At 42.0% G+C, this 22,303-nt stretch overlaps 1 protein-coding gene across 3 annotated transcripts in view; it reads left to right on the top strand.

Annotated features, from left to right (window-relative positions):
• Nucleotides 1-22,303, top strand: part of LOC144511281 (protein Jumonji-like) — a 444,126-nt gene that overhangs the window by 407,118 nt on the left and 14,705 nt on the right. For 2 of the 3 annotated variants that reach the window (XM_078241463.1, XM_078241473.1), the window contains 4 exons: nt 18-200; nt 918-1,048; nt 16,413-16,596; nt 21,396-21,503. In XM_078241463.1, coding sequence (XP_078097589.1) covers nt 18-200; nt 918-1,048; nt 16,413-16,596; nt 21,396-21,503 — 606 coding nt within the window. Of the gene's footprint in view, nt 1-17; nt 201-917; nt 1,049-16,412; nt 16,597-21,395; nt 21,504-22,303 lie in introns of those variants that run through there. The other variant, XM_078241483.1, reaches the window with a different exon arrangement.

Genomic DNA, 22,303 nt, shown 5'->3' with positions numbered 1-22,303 from the left:
AATTTTTGTCTTGCCAGATTTCTCCAGAGGTCCTGTGTAAGGAGGGGATCAAAGTGTGTCGTACTGTACAGCAGAGTGGCCAGTTTATTGTGTGTTCCCCAGGGGCCTTTGTCTCCAAAGTGTGCTGTGGCTACAGTGTTTCAGAAGCTGTACATTTTGCAACTACCCAGTGGTTAAATATGGGCTATGAAGCTGCTAAGGTAACAGACTCCAGTTAATTTATACATCTTGATTAAGTAAAATGATTATTTCAGTTTTTTTATTGGTGCTACTGAGATGGATGTGCTGTGTGAGAAGGAATGGTGGGCAAAGCCATTTACTTTGAGAGCTAATGGGTAAAACCAGTAATTGTGTAAGGGTGGTGGGCATGATTACCCAGCCTGACTGTGGAAGTGACCGTGAGGCTAACAAATCCTATGTAGCACACACTAATGGCTCAATCCTGTGGATGGGTGAGGAGGTTGGGCCGCAGTGACCAATAACCTAATCCTGTAGGGTAGGGAGGTGGTGGTGACAAATGGCCTAATTCTATGTGCAACCAATATAATTGGAGTAACTGACAATCTTATTACACTTTTTAAAATTACTTGAAAAATGTAACTTATTGCTGAATTAAATCAATGAATAACTGTTAAAAGTTTTTTTTTCTGCTACCAAAATTAATTTTGTACTACTTGGGTCTCATTACTTTTTGCTCTATTTTGGGACTTATGTGGTTCAGATTCTTGCAGTAAAAAGCAAGTGATTATGTTAAACTGTTTGATGTTGAAGTCCAAGCATGTTTCTATTTTCATCTCCACCAGAGTTAAGTTTTGAAAGTCACCATTTACTGCAGCAAATGTGGTATTGATATCTTTGGTGTGCTGTGTTTTTTTTTTGTCGCATCTAAAGGGAGTTTTTTTGTCATGCCTGCACAGGACTTGAAACGGCGATACATTGCTAATGCGTTTTCAATGGAAAAACTACTTTACCTTATTGCAACAGCAGAGTCAAAACGGGAAAGTGGGTCAACACTAAGCCACATCTCTTCACTTTTGAAAGAACTCAGGTACATTTTGTGCATTTAGTTGAAACCATTTCAGGTGAGAAAGCAAGCTTGCTTTCACTGATCAAGAGCACTGAATGTCACTGGGGTTTTCCACTGCAAGTGAATCTGTTATTAAGAGCACATAACAATAAAATTGTGTTTATGTTACACTAATTACACATTAATTTTATCCCTTATTGTGCATAAAGTACAAGTTAATTTATTGAGGTGAATGATTTATAATGCAAATGGGTTTCATTAATGATGCCACATTATTCAGAAAATAAAATATGAATTGAGGAAAGTTGTGGATAGTTTGTTAATGCATATCTTTATGAAGTGCTCTAGTCCATATAATTGTAACTTTTATTCACTTTTTCTAAAAATGACAAACCGTTGGTCTTAAGAGAAGAGTGCAGAAAAGGCCATTTGAATGAGTTGGGTCATTTTTGTCTAATTCAATGAATTTCAGTACCAGTGCAATGCCAGGTACCTAGGCTGTACTTCCCAATGACTGGCAGATTGTATCAAACAACCAGCCCCTTCGGCTGTTCATAATAGGCAGAATACTGACCATACTCGACCAGCCTGTGATTGCAAAACTCAGAAGGTAATCGCTAACGTTAGATGTGACTCCTTGATTGGTCAGCATTTATTTATTTATTAGTCAGAAGTAGGCTTACATTAACACTGCACTGAAATTATTGTGAAAATGCCCCAGTTGCCACACTCCGGCACCTGTTCAGGTATACTGAGGGAGAATTTAGCATGGCCAATGCACCTAACTAGCACATCTTTCAGACTGTGGGAGGAAACCCACACAGACGGGGAGAATGTGCAGACTCCGCACAGACAGTGATCCAAGCTGGGAATCAAACCCGGGTCCCTGGCACTGAGAGGCAGCAGTGCTCACCACTGTGCCACCATGCCATAGAGTCATAGAGGTTTACAGCATGGAAACAGGCCCTTCAGCCCAACTTGTCCATGCCGCCCTTTTTTTTTAAAACCCCTAAGCTAATCCCAATTGCCTGCATTTGGCCCATTCCCTCTATACCCATCGTACCCATGTAACTATCTAAATGCTTTTTAAAAGACAAAATTGTACCCTCTGGCAGCTTGTTCCAGACACTCACCCTCTGTATGAAACAATTTCCCCTCTGGACACTTTTGTATCTCTCCCCTTTCACCTTAAACCTATGCCCTCTAGTTTTAGACTCCCCTACCTTTGGGAAAAGATATTGACTATCTAGCTGATCTGTGCCCCTCATTATTTTATAGACCTCTATAAGATCAGCCCTCAGCCTCCTATGCTCCAGAGAAAAAAGTCCCAGTCTCCAGCCTCTCCTTATAACTCAAACCATCAAGTCCCAGTAGCATCCTATTAAATCTTTTCTGCACTCTTTCTAGTTTAATAATATCCTTTCTATAATAGGGTGACCAGAATTGCACATAGTATTCCAAGTGTGGTCTTACCAATGTCTTGTACAACTTCAACAAGACATTCCAACTCCTGTATTCAATGTTTTGACTGATGAAACCAAGCATGCAGAATGCCGCCTTCACCACTCTGTCCACCTGTGACTCCACTTTCAAGGAGCTATGAACATGTACCCCTAGATCTCTTTGTTCTGTAACTCTCCCCAACGCCATACCATTAACTGAGTAAGTCCTGCCCTGGTTCAATCTACCAAAATGCATCACCTCGCATTTGTCTAAATTAAACTCTGCATCTGTTTACTGAACAAGTATTAAAAATTACATTAACAACTAATGTACGATTACCAGTCAGGCTTGCAATGTTACTCTCTCACGTTTTCTGGAAGTTACATACATATATTCGCATGCAGGGAACTGTCCTCTGCAAACAAAAGGAACATGTATAGACATTGTGCCTTCTTAAAATTAAACTAAAGGGGGGGGGGGGGGCAAATTTTTCCTTGTGCATTCTCCATAGAAACACCTAGACTAATCAGTCAACTTACTATCCAGTCAGTGCCCTTTTCTCATGCGGTATAAATTGTTGCTTTCTTTAAAATTTGGCATTCTTGCGACTGTCTTGATGAGTGCAAGGCAAACAGCTTCAATAGCATGACTCTTTTTTTTCTATTCAAAATTATTTAAGTTTTAAATTAGCAGCAATCTAGTCCAGATCTATTGCTTCCAGTGACATGCCTAAACATCATTATCTCATCTGTAACTGATGCATGCTCAATGTTCAGAAATCCTGTCCTGAAATTTGCCATCTGTGTTTTGCTCAATGTGGGCAGCCAATTTCCTCCTGCCCACAAAAATTGGGGCAGCATTTCCATTATATTTGGTATGCACGGTGAAACCATTTTCTACATCTACTATCCTCTGCTGCTGATTTTGTTGCTCAACATTCTGATGTGACCTTTTCTGCAAATATTCATGCTGTACGCTTCAGTTTTTCTTCCACTTTAAGGATTTTTTAAATGTTCAGTGCCGTTCATCAAATGAAATACTTGTATGATGGGGAATTTCATAGTAACTTCATTGCAGTATTAATGTAAGTCTTACTTATGATGAATAAATAAAGTTTAACTTATGTTTTTCCCCATTATCCTTCATTATTTGAGTTCAGTAATGCTTTCCCCTGAATTCTCTACTGTAAAATCCTTAAAAATGAATGAGGAAATAGGGTGAAGCTGTGGTGACTTTTTTTATGCACAAGTATGAGAGCTTGATATTTAAAAATGGAGTAAAAATTTAAGAAACATTCGACCTATCCAAACAGGGGCAAGATTCTTCACTTTCTCACTCCTGTCAGTGTTGTTCTAATTGCGGAAAGAAAGAACGTGATTTATATAGCTCAAATATGACCAAAATACTCCAAATGCTGGAACTCTGAAATGATTTATATAGCACCTTCTTGTCCGTGGAATATTTCATAGTGCTTTATAGCCAAAAATTCACCTTCGAAGTGTGGTACTGTTGAATTGGAGAACACGGATTACTGAAGTCAGGGGTGGTAATTGGAATGAGTTTTGAAGAATGGATCATGGCTTCCAAAGTTGCCGGAGCAATAGCAAAAAATGAAGTTGATACAATTTACTTGAATTTTGAAAAGATATTTGATTGGAAACTGCCTTACCTGAGGCGGGACAAACTTGCATTGAAAAAAGATCAGAGAAAGTTCACTAGGCTGATTCCTGGGATGAAGGCTTTTTCTAATGAGGGGGGTTTGAGCAGGTTAGGCCTATTCTCATTGGAGTTGAGAAAGGTAATCTTATTTAACACAAGAACTAGGAGCAGGAGTAGGCCATTTGGCCCCTCGAGCCTCCTCCACCATTCATTGAGATCATGGCGGATCTTTTCGTGGACTCAACTCCACTTACCTGCTTGCTCACCATAACCCTTAATTCCTTTATGTTCAAAAATCTATCTTTTGCCTTAAAAACTTGCACTGAGGTAGCCTTAATTGCTCAACTGGGCAGGGAATTCCACAGATTCACAACCCTTTGGGTGAAGAAGTTCCTCTTCAACTCAGTCCTAAATCTGCTCTCCCTTATTTTGAGGCTACGCCCCCTAGTTCTAGTTTCACTTGCCAGTGGAAAAAACCTCCCTGCATCTGTCTTATCTATTCCCTTCATATATTTACATGGTCTATAAGATTCCCCCCTTCTAAATTCCAATGAGTATAATCCCAGTCTACTCAGTCTCTCCTCATAACCAACCCTGTCAACTCCAGAATCAACCTAGTGAATCTCTTCTGCAACCCCCTCCAGTGCCAGTATATACTTTCTCAAGTAAGACGACCAAAACTGTACACAGTACTTCAGGTGTGGCCTCACCAGCATCTTATACAGCTGCAACATAACCTTCCTGTTTTTAAACTCCATCCTTCTAGCAATGAAGGGCAAAATTCCATTTGCCTTCTTAATTACCTGCTGTGCCTGCAAACCAACTTTTTGTGATTCATGCATAAGGACCCTTGCCCAATCACTTAAACTATATATATCCCTTTCCAGATGTTCAGTGTCCTCTGCACACTTTGCTCTACGACTCATCTTAGTGTCATCTGCGAATTTTGACACGCTACACTTGGTCCCCAACTCCAAATCATCTATTAAATTGTAAACAATTTAAGCAGGATTCTGGAGGGGGGTTGACAGGGTAGATACTGAGAGCATGCCTCCTCGTGGGGAGATCTAATTCCAAGGGGCACAGTTTAAAAATAGAGAGTCCCCATTTAAGATGGAGATGAGGAGAAATTTCTTCTGAGTATGTTAGTGTTTGGAATTCTTTTCCCCAGTGAGCAGTGGAGGCTGGGGACATTGAATACATTCAAAGCTAAATGAGAATCATTTTTAACCCCAGCATATTGCTACAGGAGTTCGCCAGGTCTAACGATCTCCACTCCTTCATTGACCTTCCTTCCATTGTAAGGTCCTTTATAAGGGCAGTTAGGGATGGCCACAAATGTTGGCTTGCCAGTGATGCTAACATGAATGGATAAAAATAGCAGGACTATTGAAAATCTAGTGATTTTTACGGTGACAGTTCACCCTTTTCACTTGCACTGGTCACTGCAAGTTTGAAACAGTGATTTTTAATGTTTTGATCAAGAGTCATTCTGTAATTGCAGAATTCAAATGCTCTCCCAGGGTGCAATTGAGAAGACATGAGAAATAAAGAGGGCACAAGAGATACTATCAACGTTTACAATAAACCTAATTAATACAGAAATCTTGGAGAAACAAATGCAAGGAAGTATGAACATTGTACTCATCAAAAGCTTACTGAAAAATCTGCCTGTTACATCTCTCCCATTCCCATTGATGTCAATCCAGTTCCTTCATCTATAATTCAGGAGGCTTGAGTTTTCCCTCCTACCGATGGCAGGCTGGGCTGCATTATGGAATGGCTGAATGGTTGCCTGAGACCATTGCTCTTACTCCTATCTCCAAGTCTTTATCTCCTGTAAACTCATAATTTAGCACTACTTACCAGTAATTAGCGAGTGGGACTTAGAGAGGATTTAGAGAAGGAGTTCCAAAGACAGCTGAAGGCTCTGCCACCTCTGATGTGAGGTGGAGTTGTACAATTAAGTTGTCTATCTCTAAACTTGTACTCAATATATGAACTTTGGCTGTTACTTTTTCAGGGATATAAGTCTGTTTTGTAATGTGTGAGAAGCTCAACAGACTTTTATAAAGCAATCTATTGAGCTTCTCTTTGAGTGGTTAAGTGTCAGTTCTCTGGGGGGGGCTGATCTCCCCCCCCCCCCCCCCCACCCCTCCAAAGAACTAACCTAACCATTCAAAGAGGAGTACCTCGCCCTATTATCCGTAAAACTTGAGTGTGAAGTGGTACGATCTGCTCTTCAGCAACTTCTTTTAGTAGTTAAATCAAAATAACTCCCTGACACTTTCTCTAAAATAATCAAGTAACAATTTATTTAGCTAACTAACAGTGAAGAAGTTAACTAAACTATTAACAAACCGAATAAAACATGATTCTAATGGAATGCTATTCCAACAAATACAATTCCCACTCATTAACAAAAAAATAGAATTTTTAGTCACTCTCTAAATTAGAACCAGGTTTTGTGTCTCCCAGAATATTCTGGGCCTTCTCTGTTGATTCATCTTTCTTCTTTGCTATCTGGCTTTGAGCTAAGAACTGTGGCAGTTGCTCTCTCTTCTTGTCCCACAGCCCCCTTCCTTTTTACCTGTGATGACATATCAATATCCCCCACAATAGAATTGGTCCTAGGTTGCCAAAACCATCCGATTTAAATTTAATAGGTCGCTGGTATCTAATTGCCTGATTCAAACTGGCTAAATTCAAAAGCCTGTTCTGATTCAAATTGATTGGCTAAATTCAAGAGCCTGTTGTCTTGGTAATACTGCTGCTTGACCTTTCGACACAAATATTTCAGTCTGGGGCTCCTTATATACTTGCATTTTTAAAAAATTTCCTAAGCACAGTTAGGAACTGTGGGACCTAACTGTGGGACCATGCAATGCTTTTCCTAGCATTTTACAATTTTACAAACACCAATCCACATCTACTCAACTTCACAACAAGACCTGACACAGAATTTGCATTTTTTCATCATGGATCTTGTTTAGGCTGACTACAGAAAGTGATCTCAATGTATCACAAAATGTCAGCACCTATCTATAACAGAAAATACATGCTGTGTGCTTCCAAAAGAACTGCATGACAGGTTGATAATCAAATGTTGTTAGATTCTGTTCTTTAACATAGATTTCCATCACGGTATTTCAGTAAGAACGTGTATCAAATAGGTTTTTTGATCCTTTTGAAAATTAATTGTCTTACTCTTACCCACTAAGGCTTTATTCTTTTCTGGGATGTGGACATTTTTGACAAGGTCAGCATTTGTTACCCATCCCTGATTGGCCTTGACATGGTGGTGCTGAGTCACCTTGAACTGCTACATCCATCTGGTATAGGTACACCCTCAGTGCTGTTAGAAAGGGAGTTCCAGGATTTTGATCCTGCAATAGAGAAGGAATGACAATATAGCTTCAAGTTAGGATGGTGTGTGGTTTGGAGGGAAATTTGCAGCTGGTGCTGTTTCCATGTGTCGGTTGCCAAGAGTCCTTATAAGGTGGTTGCGGTTGCAGGTTTGGAAGGTGCTGTTGATGGAGCCTTTGTTGCTGCGCCGTATGTTGTACATAGTACACACAGCTGTCATGGTACATTAGTGGTGGAGGGAGTGAATGTTTAAAATGGTGTCGGGATGTCGATCAAGCGGGTTGCTTTGTCCTGGATGGTGTCGAGTTTCTTGTGTTGTTGGAGCTGCATTCATCTAGGCAACTGGCGAGTACTTCATTATGCTCCTGATTTGTGTCTTGTAGATCGTACTCAGGCTTTGGAGAGTCAGGAAGAGAGAGACCTGCTCTTGTAGCCACAGTATTTATGTGATGCAGTTCAGTTTCTGGTCAAAGCTGTAACCCTCACGATGTTGGTAGTGGGGGATTCAGCAATAGTAATAACCGCTGAATGTTAAAGGGGGCTGGTTAGATTCTCACTTGTTGGAGCTGGTCATTGCCTCGCTGTGTGTCACCTAATAGCCCAAGCCTGAAAGTTGTCCATGTCTTGATTAAGAATTATTCTCGATTTATATTGTGGGAGATGCTATTAACTAATGATTTTAAATGTTTCAATCAAGAGTAACATACTGTATGAAAAGATGCAGAAGAACATTTTTGGATGAGGATGGCACGGTGACACCGTGGTTAGCACTGCTGCCTCTCAGCACCAGGGACACGGGTTAATTCCGGCGTCAGGTGACTGTGTGGAGTTTGCACATTTTCCCAGTGTCTGTGTGGGTTTACTCCGGATGCTCCAGTTTTCTCCCAAAGTCCAAAGATGTGCAGGCTAAGTGGATTGGCCATGCTAAATTGCCCTTTAGTGTCCTAGGATGTGTAGGTTAGTGGGATTAGTGGAGTAAGTATGTGGGGTTACAGGGATAGGGCCTGGGTGGGCTGCTTTGTCAGAGAGTTGGTGCAGACTGATGGGCCGAATGGTCTCCTTCTGCACTGTAGGGATTCTATGATAATGGATATTGGGCATATTAAAAAGTTAGGGACATTGCTTCCTGCCATTAGTGGGGCCTTTGAAAATTTCCGTCCAAATTTTTGAAGTAAATCTGAGATCAATTTTTTTTTTAAAAAAGTCTTCTATTTATAATAGTTTCAAAACTGATTAAATTTATAGCATTCCTTGTGCACTGGAAGTTAACAATTAAGTTTGTTACCTGGTGAATTTGGAATAGAGAGTGAATCATAACTGAACCACTGCATGCAGAGGTTAGGGGTTAGTTATTTTTAAAGCCTCACATTCTGCTATTTTTATATTTCTATATATATATTTCTGTTTGCATTTTTAATGAATGTAGTTAGCGCGATGTCTGGTATGTGGATAAGATTAATGCCACTAGCATAGGGCTGAGTCAGATTTGAGGACCTGCTTCTGCTCTCTACCTGTAGTAAAAAATCATGGCACTTTGCAGTGATTCAGCAAACAATTGCCAAGGATCTGCCTTCAGGCCATGAATTCAGGAAGGTGACCTTTATGTAGGACAGAAAATGCACTGTTCTAAAGTCCTGAATAAGGAGTGCTCTGAATCAATGTTCCCTGTAAGCTGCGCACAGCCTGTCTTTGTACAGGTCATGTAGAGGTCAGCCTCTTTAAGTTACCGCCCGTGTCTGATGTGCAAACAATCATTAGAGGCCGTGCACTTAACTCACCTGTGCAGTCTCAAAAACAATTTTTGGCTACATTGCTCTGGGCCTTTATGACTACTTGACAATAAAGTGACCAGAATTTGGAGTAGACACATTTTAGAGCATTTGAGATTAATGTGTCTTAAGAATGGCATACTAGTTTTCACAGATGATACTTGATTCCTCTCAGTAAAGCTGAACATAAACAACTATACACAGATACTTCCTATATTATAGGAGCAGAGGAACCTCTAATGATGCTTTCCTGGTTTGAAAAAAATCCTATGTCAACTTGTTAAAATTGAAATTGATAAATATAAAATAATGAGGAATGGCTAGAGACATTTGAGTTGCAAATGTAAAAGAATCAGGGATTTCAAGAAGGCTAGATCATTTAGGTGCCAGCCCAAATAGCAGCAATGTAAATATGATTCACAGTGAACAATTGTTGTTCAATGCAAGCAAGCATTAAGCATGTTTGGAGAACTTGACAGTGCAGTGAATTAACATGTTCCTTTACCATTGGACTTGGGATTCAAAACAGCCATTACGATTATTTTCAGTAGAAGCATAGAATCCTATAGTGCAGAAGGAGGCCATTTGGTCCATCGAGCCTGCACCGACCATGATCCCAGCCAGGTCCTATCCCCATAACCACACTCACTTACCCAAGCTAGTCTCCCTGACACCAAGGGGCAATTTAGAAGGCCAATCCACCTAACCTGCACATCTTTGGACTGTGGGAGGAAACCGGAGGAAGCCCACGCAGACATGGGGAGAACGTGCAAAGCCCACGCAGACATGGGGAGAACATGCAAACTCCACACAGACAATGACCCAAGCTGGGAATTGAACCCGGGTCCCTGGCGCTGTGAGACAGCAGTGCTAACCATTATGCCACCGTGCCGCCCATGGTTGTATGGGTTGGCTTCTGCTGGCGAACAGTTGATAAAGTCCTTGATAATGGATTTGAGAATTTTCCCCACTACCTTTATCTTAAATACAAAACTGCTTATTCTGAAATTCTGTCCCCTAATTTTAGGTGCCCCCACGAGGGACAGCGTTCTCTCAACATCTACCCTGCAAGTTCCCTTCGAATCTTAATAGGAGACCTCATTTTTCCAAATTCCAATGAGTATAGGCCCAAGCTGCTCAATCTTTCCCAGGAATTAACCTAGTGTGTCTTCTCTGAACTGCCTCCAGTATAGAGGAAGACCAAAACTGGAATTAGTACTCTAGGTGTGGTCTCACTAATGTCCTGTACACTTGTTACAAGACTTTCCTACTTTTATAAATCAAAAGCAGAACACTGCATGCTGGAAATCTGAAATAAAAGCTGGAAATGCACAGCAGCTCGGGGAACATCTGTGGACAGTTAAAGTTTCAGGACAAAACAAAGAAACAAAAGATGGCGAAAAACTGTAACATGCAAAGAAAAGGAACAAAGTTGGGGGACAGAGTTTATAGTCTGAAATTATTGAACCCAGTGTCGAGTCTGGGAGGAACAGCCTTCAACTTTCAGACAGCAGTGCATCTGCTGTAGGGACATTCTCTATTTCTTTTCTTGCCAGATCACTATTCCCTTTAGCCCTGGGAAACTCCTTTCTGTCATTCAATCTGTAGTGCCTTCCACTCACAAACCTTCCTTTTCGTCCTTGTCCTGTCAACCCCTTGGTTAAAATTTATTACATCTCCTAACTTTTCTTGGTTCTAATGAGAAGTAATTGCCCTGAAAATGTGAATTCTATTTCTCTTTCCACAGATGTTATCTGATCTGTTAAGTAGTTGCAGAATTTTCAGTTTTTATTTTCTACCTTTTATGCTCATCCCCCCTCCACCCCTCCACCCCCCGCCCCCCCCCCCCCCCCCCCCCCCCCAGCCCCGGGGCCAACGTTCCGTTTGCCTTCCTGATTACTTGCTGTATTTGCATGCTAACCTTTTGTGATTGATGTACAAGGGCACCCAGATCTCTCTGTACCACGGCATTCGTGGTGTCTCCATTTCAGTAATAACCTGCTTTTTCATCTTCTGGATAGGAGAGGTGATGAATGAATACTTTTCTTTGGTGTTCACCAAGGAGAGGGGCCATGTTTTTGAGGAAGAGAGGGTGTCATAGGCTGGAGGAAGTAGATGTTCGGAGGGAAGATGTACTAGCAATTTTGAATAAACTGAAAGTTGATAAGTCCCCTGGGCCTGATGAAATACATCCTAGGAGTCTTTGGGAGGCAAGGGATGAGATAGCAGAGCCTTTGGCATTGATCTTTGCGTCCTCACTGTCCACGGGGGTGGTGCCAGAGGACTGGAGAGTGGCGAATGTGGTTCCTCTGTTTAAGAAAGGGAATAGAAATGACCCTGGTAATTATAGGCCAGTTAGTCTTTCTTCGGTGGTCGGTAAGTTGATGGAAAAGGTCCTCGGGGATAGGATTTACGACCATTTAGAAAGATGCAGCTTAATCCGGGATAGTCAGCACGGATTTGTGAAGGGCAAGTCTTGTCTCACAAATTTGATAGAATTTTTTGAGGAGGTAACTAAGTATATAGATGAAGGTAGTGCAGTTGATGTCATATACATGGATTTTAGTAAGGCGTTTGATAAAGTCCCCCAAGGTCGGCTTATGAAGAAAGTAAGGATGTGTGGGATAGAGGGAAGTTTGGCCGATTGGATAGGTAACTGGCTATCTAACAGAATAAGAAGTTTAACAACACCAGGTTAAAGTCCAACAGGTTTATTTGGTAGCAAAAGCCACACAAGCTTTCGAGGCTCTAAGCCCCTTCTTCAGGTGAGTGGGAATTCTGTTCACAAACAGAACTTATAAAGACACAGAGTCAATTTACATGAATAATGGTTGGAATGCGAATACTTACAACTAATCCAGTCTTTAAGAAACAAAACAATGGGAGTGGAGAGAGCATCAAGACAGGCTAAAAAGATGTGTATTGTCTCCAGACAAGACAGCCAGTGAAACTCTGCAGGTCCACGCAACTGTGGGAGTTACAAATAGTGTGACATAAACCCAATATCCCGGTTGAGGCCGTCCTTGTGTGTGCGAAACTTGGCTATCAGTTTCTGCTCAGCGACTCTGCGCTGTCGTGTGTCGCGAAGGCCGCCTTGGAGAACGCTTACCCGAATATCAGAGGCCGAATGCCCGTGACCGCTGAAGTGCTCCCCAACAGGAAGAGAACAGTCTTGCCTGGTGATTGTCGAGCGGTGTTCATTCATCCGTTGTCGCAGCGTCTGCATAGTTTCCCCAATGTACCATGCCTCGGGACATCCTTTCTTGCAGCGTATCAGGTAGACAACGTTGGCCGAGTTGCAAGAGTATGTACCGTGTACCTGGTGGATGGTGTTCTCACGTGAGATGATGGCATCTGTGTCGATGATCTGGCACGTCTTGCAGAGGTTGCTGTGGCAGGGTTGTGTGGTGTCTTGGTCACTGTTCTCCTGAAGGCTGGGTAGTTTGCTGCGGACAATGGTCTGTTTGAGGTTGTGCGGTTGTTTGAAGGCAAGAAGTGGGGGTGTGGGGATGGCCTTGGCGAGATGTTCGTCTTCATCAATGACATGTTGAAGGCTCCGGAGGAGATGCCGTAGCTTCTCCGCTCCGGGGAAGTACTGGACAACGAAGGGTACTCTGTCCACTGTGTCCCGTGTTTGTCTTCTGAGGAGGTCGGTGCGGTTTTTCGCTGTGGCGCGTTGGAACTGTTGATCAATGAGTCTAGCGCCATATCCTGTTCTTATGAGGGCATCTTTCAGCGTCTGGAGGTGTCTGTTGCGATCCTCCTCATCCGAGCAGATCCTGTGTATACGGAGGGCTTGTCCGTAGGGGATGGCTTCTTTAACGTGTTTAGGGTGGAAGCTGGAGAAGTGGAGCATCGTGAGGTTATCCGTGGGCTTGCGGTACAGTGAGGTGCTGAGGTGACCGGCACACATGGAGCAGTTGAACCAGGAGCGCTCCTCGTCACAATGGATGTCTCAGCACTCTACACCAGCATCCCCCATGACGATGGCATTGCTACAACGGCCTCAGTGCTCAGCGCCAACAACTGCCAGTTTCCAGATGCAATTTTACATCTCATCCGCTTCATCCTGGACCACAATATCTTCACCTTCAACAACCAGTTCTTCATCCAGACACACGGAACAGCCATGGGGACCAAATTTGCACCTCAATATGCCAACATCTTCATGCACAGGTTCGAACAAGACTTCTTCACCGCACGGGACCTTCAACCGATGCTATACACTAGATACATCGATGACATTTTCTTCCTTTGGACTCATGGTGAACAATCACTGAAACAACTCTATGATGACATCAACAAGTTCCATCCCACCATCAGGCTCACCATAGACTACTCTCCGGAATCGGTTGCATTCTTGGACACGCGCATCTCCATTAAGGACGGTCACCTCAGCACCTCACTGTACCGCAAGCCCACGGATAACCTCACGATGCTCCACTTCTCCAGCTTCCACCCTAAACACGTTAAAGAAGCCATCCCCTACGGACAAGCCCTCCGTATACACAGGATCTGCTCGGGTGAGGAGGATCGCAACAGACACCTCCAGACGCTGAAAGATGCCCTCATTAGAACAGGATATGGCGCTAGACTCATTGATCAACAGTTCCAACGCGCCACAGCGAAAAACCGCACCGACCTCCTCAGAAGACAAACACGGGACACAGTGGACAGAGTACCCTTCGTTGTCCAGTACTTCCCCGGAGCGGAGAAGCTACGGCATCTCCTCCGGAGCCTTCAACATGTCATTGATGAAGACGAACATCTCGCCAAGGCCATCCCCACACCCCCACTTCTTGCCTTCAAACAACCGCACAACCTCAAACAGACCATTGTCCGCAGCAAACTACCCAGCCTTCAGGAGAACAGTGACCAAGACACCACACAACCCTGCCACAGCAACCTCTACAAGACGTGCCAGATCATCGACACAGATGCCATCATCTCACGTGAGAACACCATCCACCAGGTACACGGTACATACTCTTGCAACTCGGCCAACGTTGTCTACCTGATACGCTGCAAGAAAGGATGTCCCGAGGCATGGTACATTGGGGAAACTATGCAGACGCTGCGACAACGGATGAATGAACACCGCTCGACAATCACCAGGCAAGACTGTTCTCTTCCTGTTGGGGAGCACTTCAGCGGTCACGGGCATTCGGCCTCTGATATTCGGGTAAGCGTTCTCCAAGGCGGCCTTCGCGACACACGACAGCGCAGAGTCGCTGAGCAGAAACTGATAGCCAAGTTCCGCACACACAAGGACGGCCTCAACCGGGATATTGGGTTTATGTCACACTATTTGTAACTCCCACAGTTGCGTGGACCTGCAGAGTTTCACTGGCTGTCTTGTCTGGAGACAATACACATCTTTTTAGCCTGTCTTGATGCTCTCTCCACTCCCATTGTTTTGTTTCTTAAAGACTGGATTAGTTGTAAGTATTCGCATTCCAACCATTATTCATGTAAATTGACTCTGTGTCTTTATAAGTTCTGTTTGTGAACAGAATTCCCACTCACCTGAAGAAGGGGCTTAGAGCCTCGAAAGCTTGTGTGGCTTTTGCTACCAAATAAACCTGTTGGACTTTAACCTGGTGTTGTTAAACTTCTTACTGTGTTTACCCCAGTCCAACGCCGGCATCTCCACATCATATCTAACAGAAGACAGAGTGTGGTGGTGGATGGAAAATTTTCGGACTGGAAACCGGTTACCAGCGGAGTGCCACAGGGATCAGTGCTTGGTCCTCTGCTATTTGTCATTTTTATAAATGACTTGGAGGAGGGGGCTGATGGGTGGATCAGTAAATTTGCTGATGACACCAAGATTGCTGGAGTAGTGGATGAGGTGGAGGGCTGTTGTAGGCTGCAAAGAGATATAGATAGGATGCAGAGCTGGGCTGAAAAATGGCAAATGGAGTTTAACCCTGACAAATGCGAGGTGATTCATTTTGGTCGGACAAATTTAAATGTGGATTACAGAGTCAAAGGTAGGGTTCTGAAGAATGTGGAGGAACAGAGAGATCTTGGGGTTCATATCCATAGATCTCTGAAGGTTGCCACTCAAGTGGATAGAGCTGTGAAGAAGGCCTATAGTGTGTTGGCGTTCATTAACAGGGGGTTTGAGTTTAAGAGCCGTGGGGTTATGCTGCAACTGTACAGGACCTTGGTGAGACCACATTTGGAATATTGTGTGCAGTTCTGGTCACCTCACTATAAGAAGGATGTGGAGACACTGGAAAGAGTGCAAAGGAGATTTACCAGGATGCTGCCTGGTTTGGAGGGTAGGTCTTATGAGGAAAGGTTGAGGGAACTTGGGCTTTTCTCTTTGGAGCGGAGGAGGTTGAGAGGAGACTTGATAGAGGTTTATAAGATGATGAGGGGGATAGATAGAGTGAACGTTCAAAGACTATTTCCTCGGGTGAATGTAGTGGTAACTAGGGGGCATAACTCTAGGGTTCATGGTGGGAGATATAGGAAGGATGTCCGAGGTAGGTTTTTTACTCAGAGAGTGGTTGGGGTGTGGAATGGACTGCCTGCAGTGATAGTGGAGTCAGAAACTTTAGGAACATTTAAGAAGCTATTGGATAGGCACATGGAGTACTTCGGGATGATAGGGAGGAAATAGCTTGATCTGGGTTTCAGACAAAGGTCGGCACAACAACGTGGGCTGAAGGGCCTGTTCTGTGCTGTACTGTTCTATGTTCTATGTTTTTCCACATTATACATCGTAAGCCCATTTTCTGCCCACTCATTTAATTATCCTTTTGTTGACTATTGGTGTCCTCCTCAACTTGCTTTTCCACCTTTTCTTTGTTTCATCAGCAAATTTGGCTACGGTATACCCTGTCTCTTCATTCTAGTCATGAATATAGATTGTAAATATAACAGCACTGATCTTTGTGGTATTGCACTAGTTACATTTGACTGAGAACAAGCATTTATATTTGTATTGGAATCTCCTTATTGTTGTTCTACAGTAATGTACATAATATGTAAAATGTTTCTTTGACTGGATTGTCAAAAGATTAATTGAAAAATGCAAAATTGACTCTATTAAATTGCAGCAAAGTTATAATACGCTTCCACCAATAGTTTGATGCAGTAAATTTTTGATAACCGTAACATTTCCAATATTTCCTCAGGGATACAGAGTCAAGGCAGCGGCAGCAGCTGCTTGATGCAGGTTTGCATTCGTCAGCTCGCTATGGTAGCCATGACAGCCACCTCTCCATGATGGATATGAAGAAGAAACCACGGAAATGGTTAGCCTCTGAAACGTCAGAGAGGAGATGCCAGATCTGCCAGCAGTTGTGTTACCTATCCATGGTGAGTTGATGGGTTGGCCGTGGTGAACGTTTGAGATGTTAAGTATCTGAGCATAGTTGTTGTCTCATCATTAACCAGGAAAAGCAAGTTATTTTGTAGGTTTGTTTCATGCCTTCTTCCACTTTTAGCTGAAAATTCTCCCTTGTGCAGCCCAGTCTTACCCAAGGGAATATCTAATACTGCATCAGTGTGGAGTAGGAGAAGGTAATGCATCATGCAGCACTTAGCCAAACCAATCAAGAAAAGAATTGCCTTCATACACTAACTTTTACATCCAGGAGCTCCTTCAAAACACTTTAAAATTAATCGATTGCTGCTGAATGCTGGATAAATTTTGGCATCTGAGCCAGAACTTCAAGAATCACATCAGGACTACAGCATATAATCTGTGCTGATATAATAGGAGATTGTTCTGCCTCCTTACCAGGCGGATGAAAAAGGTTCCATTTCATGATTCAAAAGAGAGCTAAAGTTTTCCTGATATTTATCCAATATTTCTCCCTCAACCAGTGTCACCAGAGTAAATCATCTAATCATTCTTCTTGGCACAAATTAACTGTGCCTGTGCGACTACAAAATGACTATACTTGAAATGCAATCTATTCACTATAAACTACTTTAGGACTTTCTTGAAAAAATAAAAATATAACCTAAATGTAAGCTCTTAAATGAAAAAGGTTGTTTTGTCTCTGTAAATAACTGTGTTGTTGCACTGAATCATATATTATTTTTATTAATTTGTGGGACTTGGTCATCACTGGCTGGCCAGCATTTATTGCCCATCCCGCGTTGCCCATGAGAAGGTAGTGTTGAACTGCCTTCTTGAACAACTGAGTGGCTCGCTCGGCCATTTCAGAGGGCAGTTGAGAGTCAACCACGTTGCTGTGGCTCTATAGATCGGAAAGTCCAGCTTTGGTTGATCTATATTAAGTTAGACATTTGCAACCAAGCTGGGCAGCTACAATTTTCACAGAATAATGAGGAGAAAATTCCGCAGTGCTTCCACTCCTGGTCACCATCCAGAGTGATCTTTGTATGTCAGCACATTGAGCATGGTAGTCATTCCCTTCAAGGAAAATGGTCTGTTGATGCTCAATGTTTGGACAATACTTGAAGGATTAAGGCTGCTGACTTGTGAGCAACTGGATCCTCAGTTGATTTTTGATTTTATTTATTATTGTCACATGTATTAACATACAGTGAAAAGTATTGTTTCTTGCGCGCTATACAGACAAAACATACCGTTCATAGAGAAGGAAACGAAAAAGTGCAGAATGTAGTGTTACAGTCATAGCTAGGGTGTAGCAAAAGAACAACTTAGAGAGTTTAAAAGAGTTAGGATGAAGTTTTAGAAGCATAGAACGAGAGTAAAAGATAGAATTAGAAGGTATGCTGGGCACAGCTTGCAAGAAGTCGCCTAGCTCCAGCACCATCTTGGATCGAGGCCCATTGTTCTGGAGAAAAGAGGAGGGAGATATTGAAAGAATAATCTAGTTAATAATTGATAACATCACAAAGTTTAAATTCACAGGAGGGGTGAGGGTCTTCTAGAAGCAGATGTCAGAGCTGAGTTAGGAATGTCACTTGAATCCACGAGATAATGTTACATGCATTTTTTTTACACTTGTACTTATTGTTTCCACCTTGACATTTGTGCTTTGCTATTTGATTTCTAAAATCATTGAAGTTTGCAACACTGAAGGAGGCCTGTTGTGCCTGTGATGGCTCTTTGAAAGAACAGTTCCACATTCTGCTTTTTGTCCAAAACCCCATAAATTCTCCATCCTCAAGTACCTGTCCAGCTCCCTTCTAAAATATTTTGTGCATCAATTTCCACCGCCTTGACAAAATTCCAACAATTAAGTGAAAAAAGTTAACCACATCCCCCCCCTACCCCCCCCCCCCCCCCCCAGCCAATCTTTTGTCGATGATTTTGAAACAATGATCATTTACCAAAGGAAGTAATTTTTCACTATCTACTTTATCAAAACATCTTGAAAACATCCATTAGGTAACCTCTTAATCATCTCTGATCCAAGGCAAACAGTCCAACTTCTCAGAACTGGAATCTCTCGTACCTTGATCTTCTGTATCCTTTCTTCTGTTGTGGAAATAGAATAAGTAATTAAAAGCCAATTTTATGCAGAAAATGTATTCAATCTTAGTTAAGATTTTCCAAGTCATTCTGTTTAATTACAATCAGCTTGTGGGATTGATGTTTGAGGTGAAAAAGATAGCTTTTTAAATGTGAAATAAAAACGGAAAATGCTGGGAAACGTCAGCAGGTCTGGCAGCATCTGTGGAGGAAGAAACAGGAGTTTCTACAACTTCAAAGTCGAGAAGAGGTAAAAATGTGGTGGATTTTATCTGTTGAAGAGAGGAGGTGGAGTAAGTGGAGCAAAATTAAAGCGCAAGAGAGATTTGACAAAGCTATCATGGACAAAAGGCAAAGGGAGTGTTAATAGTGTCAAATACTAAAGAAGGTGCTAATAGTGCCTTAAAGGGCAGATAGCAGAATGTGTTAAAAGCAGAATAAGCGTGAACACTCAGCGCAGTTCCTTTACATTGGGGAGACTAAACACAGACTGGGTGACTTGCAGGTACACCTTCGTTCAATCTGCAAGCATGACCTTGACCTTCCTGTCACATGCATTTCAGTGTACCACTTTGCTCTCATGCTCACGTTTCCATCCTTGGCTTGTTGCCATGTTCCAGTAAAACCAAACGCAACCTGGAGGAATAGCACCTCATCATCTGATTAGGCACTTGACAACCTTCTGCACTTAACACTGAGTTCAACAGCTTCAGACCATGAACAGTCTCCTCCATCTTGATCATTTTAATTATTTTCACTCAACTCCCCTACCCACCCTCCCCCCACTACACCCCTCCAGGACCATTCTGATCTTGTTCTTATGTTTTGCTTTCAGAGAGCTCTGACCCTTGTTCAGCTGTTAACACATTTTGCTATTTGACCTTTATGCCACTATAAACACCTTACTTAACACCATAATTAACACTCTTTGTCAAATCTCTCTGAGCTCCTGCCTCCTCTCTTCAACAGTACAAAATTCATGACATTTCTACAGCTCTGAAGAAGAGTCATATGGACTTGAGACATGAACCGTTTCTCCCTCTACAGATGCTGCTAAACTTGTTGAGTTTTTCCAGCATTTTCTGTTTTCATTTCAGATTTCAAGCATCCACAGTATTTTGTTTTCATTTAGCTAATTAAGCATGCTTTGTTCTGACTGTTTTCTGGAAAGTAATTCCCAGCCTAGCTAGTTCAGAGGTGAGACTTTAACTGAAGTATTCATAGAACGATGAACCAGATAGCTTCTTAGGCAATAAGAAAGGGGAGAGGATCAGTGTGCAAAGATACAATATTCAGCAACCATCGGGGCAATCAACATTATTTAGTTACTTGCTGTTTGTTCAATGAGACAGTCAGGTTTCAAAAGTCTTTCTGCTGCTACCACTTTTATTTGTTAGTCAAAGTCTTAGTTTTAGGCTGACACCTAAATTTGTTAGTCTTGGCTCAGTGGTAGCATGTTTGCCCGAGTCTGAAGTTTCAAACCCCACTCTAGAGACCTGACCTAAAACATGCTGACATTGCAATTCAGTAATAAGGGACAGTTGCACATTCAGAAGAGACATTACTCTGAGGACCTGACCTCTTGGACATTAAAGATTCCACAATAGTAGTTGATGCAGCAAGAAATTCTATTTGGCTTCATGATCAACCATTGGGCAGCACAGTGGTTAGCACTGCTGCCTCACGGCGCCAGGGACCCAGGTTTAATTCCAGCCTTGGGTGACTGTGGAGTTTGCAATTCCCCTTGTGTCTGTGGATTTCCTCCGGGTGCTCCGGTTTCCTCCCACAGTCCCAAGATGTGTAGGTTAGATGGATTAGCCATGGTAAATGTGTGGGGTTACAGGGATAGGGTCTAGGTAAGATACTCTGTCAGAGAGTTGGTGCAGGCTCGATGGCTAAATGGGCTCCTTCTGCACTGTACGGATTCTAGGATTTATCCATTAATCAACATCTTAAACAGATGATCTGGTTGTTTCTTTCATTGCTCTTTGTGGGAGTTTACAGTTCGCAAATTGGCTGCCATGTTTTTTGCATTATGATGGTAACCAAATTTTGAATGTACTTTATTGGCAGTAAAGTGCACTGGAGTGTCCTGTGACCATGAAAGGCACTATATAAATTGCAACCCCTTTTTTAAGAAGTCCTAAGCTTCTGCAGTGTCGTTTGTTGCTTTCTGAAGTCAAGGGGAGGGGGGTCATATGAAGTAACATGAAAAAATCAAAAGCTAGAAATAAAAAGAGAAGGATTTTTTGATCTTTGAATGTTCTAATTTTATCTTGATATCTTAACGTGCTAGCTGCTTCGGAGTTAGAAACAAAAAAATCGCTTACTGGTGGGGTCTAAGACATTGACCCTCCAAAAACTGACAGTAACAGAGGGTTGAAAAAGTGCAGGAATTCGAAGCATTTAAAATATTTTTAAAAATATAGTATGGACTTGTGATTGAGACTGAGAAGCAGTGGAGCAGAGGATAAAATAAGTGAACATGGACTTGCCCTCAGGAGACATGGAAATAATTTTAAAAATATACAGCTATTACCTCAGGTAGGCTACAATACCCTCTCCTGCCTCCACAAATGTCTCAAATATTACACCAGCAATACTTTAACTCTGGAGCAATCCAATAAAAGTTTTGATTTTGACACACATTAAATTGCAAGTTGTCCAGTTTAAAGTACTGACTCTCAAAATTTCATCCACCTAGGTAGTACAAGAAAATGAGAATGTTGTCTTCTGCCTCGAATGTGCTCTTCGCCATGTAGAAAAGCAAAAATCCTGTCGGGGGTTGAAGATGATGTATCGCTATGATGAGGTTCGTTGATGGTAGATCTGTGCATTTTCTGATTACAAACTGTATCCTCCTCTGTGTAGGGACATCAATCAGCTTGACAGGTTTTGGGGTAACCATTATCATCCAAGAGTATGCAAGACATCCTTATTATATTGTAGATAGACTGCAGATAATCTACTCCCAAATACATCAAACCCCAGGATCCTGTCATTTTTTTATTATCTAAAGATTCTCAAAGCTTAGGTAAAATCTATAACAGGAGTTTCGATAAGACAGTCAAAAATATCAAATGGTTGCCCCCGATGGACAAAAATTTCAGGCCATGGTTTGGTGGGGCTGCTTCATCATGCCTGTCACCTGTTAAAGTTTAATGGTATCTTGCTTTAAGATTATTCAGCTTTGTTCTGCTGATCCTATAACTAAACAAGTTTTGACCTTGATTACCCATGCCCTTTGATAGTGTCTCATCTTGCAGTTTAATGGAGCCTAACACTCATTAAAGATGTTTACAAAGAACAAAGAAAATTACAGCACAGGAAAGACCCTTTGGCCCTCCAAGCCTGCACCAACCATGCTGTTTAGTATTTGTATTCAGATTTTCAGCATTCACATTATTTTAATTTTGTATCAAAGTTCTTTTTATTAGGTTGTTTAAAACATATGTTCTCTTCAGTCCTTCCGGCCTTCCTCCAAAATATACTTTCCAATTCCATTACAAACCTCTACAAGTTTCCTTTATAATTGTGAAACCATTATTTATATGTACCTTTTAACAGGTTGCAAGAGTATGTTTTCCTTTATTTTCAGTAATAATTTAATTT

The sequence above is a fragment of the Mustelus asterias genome, chromosome 2, assembly GCF_964213995.1.
Source record: "Mustelus asterias chromosome 2, sMusAst1.hap1.1, whole genome shotgun sequence".
Lineage (NCBI taxonomy): Eukaryota > Metazoa > Chordata > Chondrichthyes > Carcharhiniformes > Triakidae > Mustelus > Mustelus asterias.
Note: the sequence above shows the minus strand (reverse complement) of the source record. Positions and strands in the feature narration are given on the sequence as shown.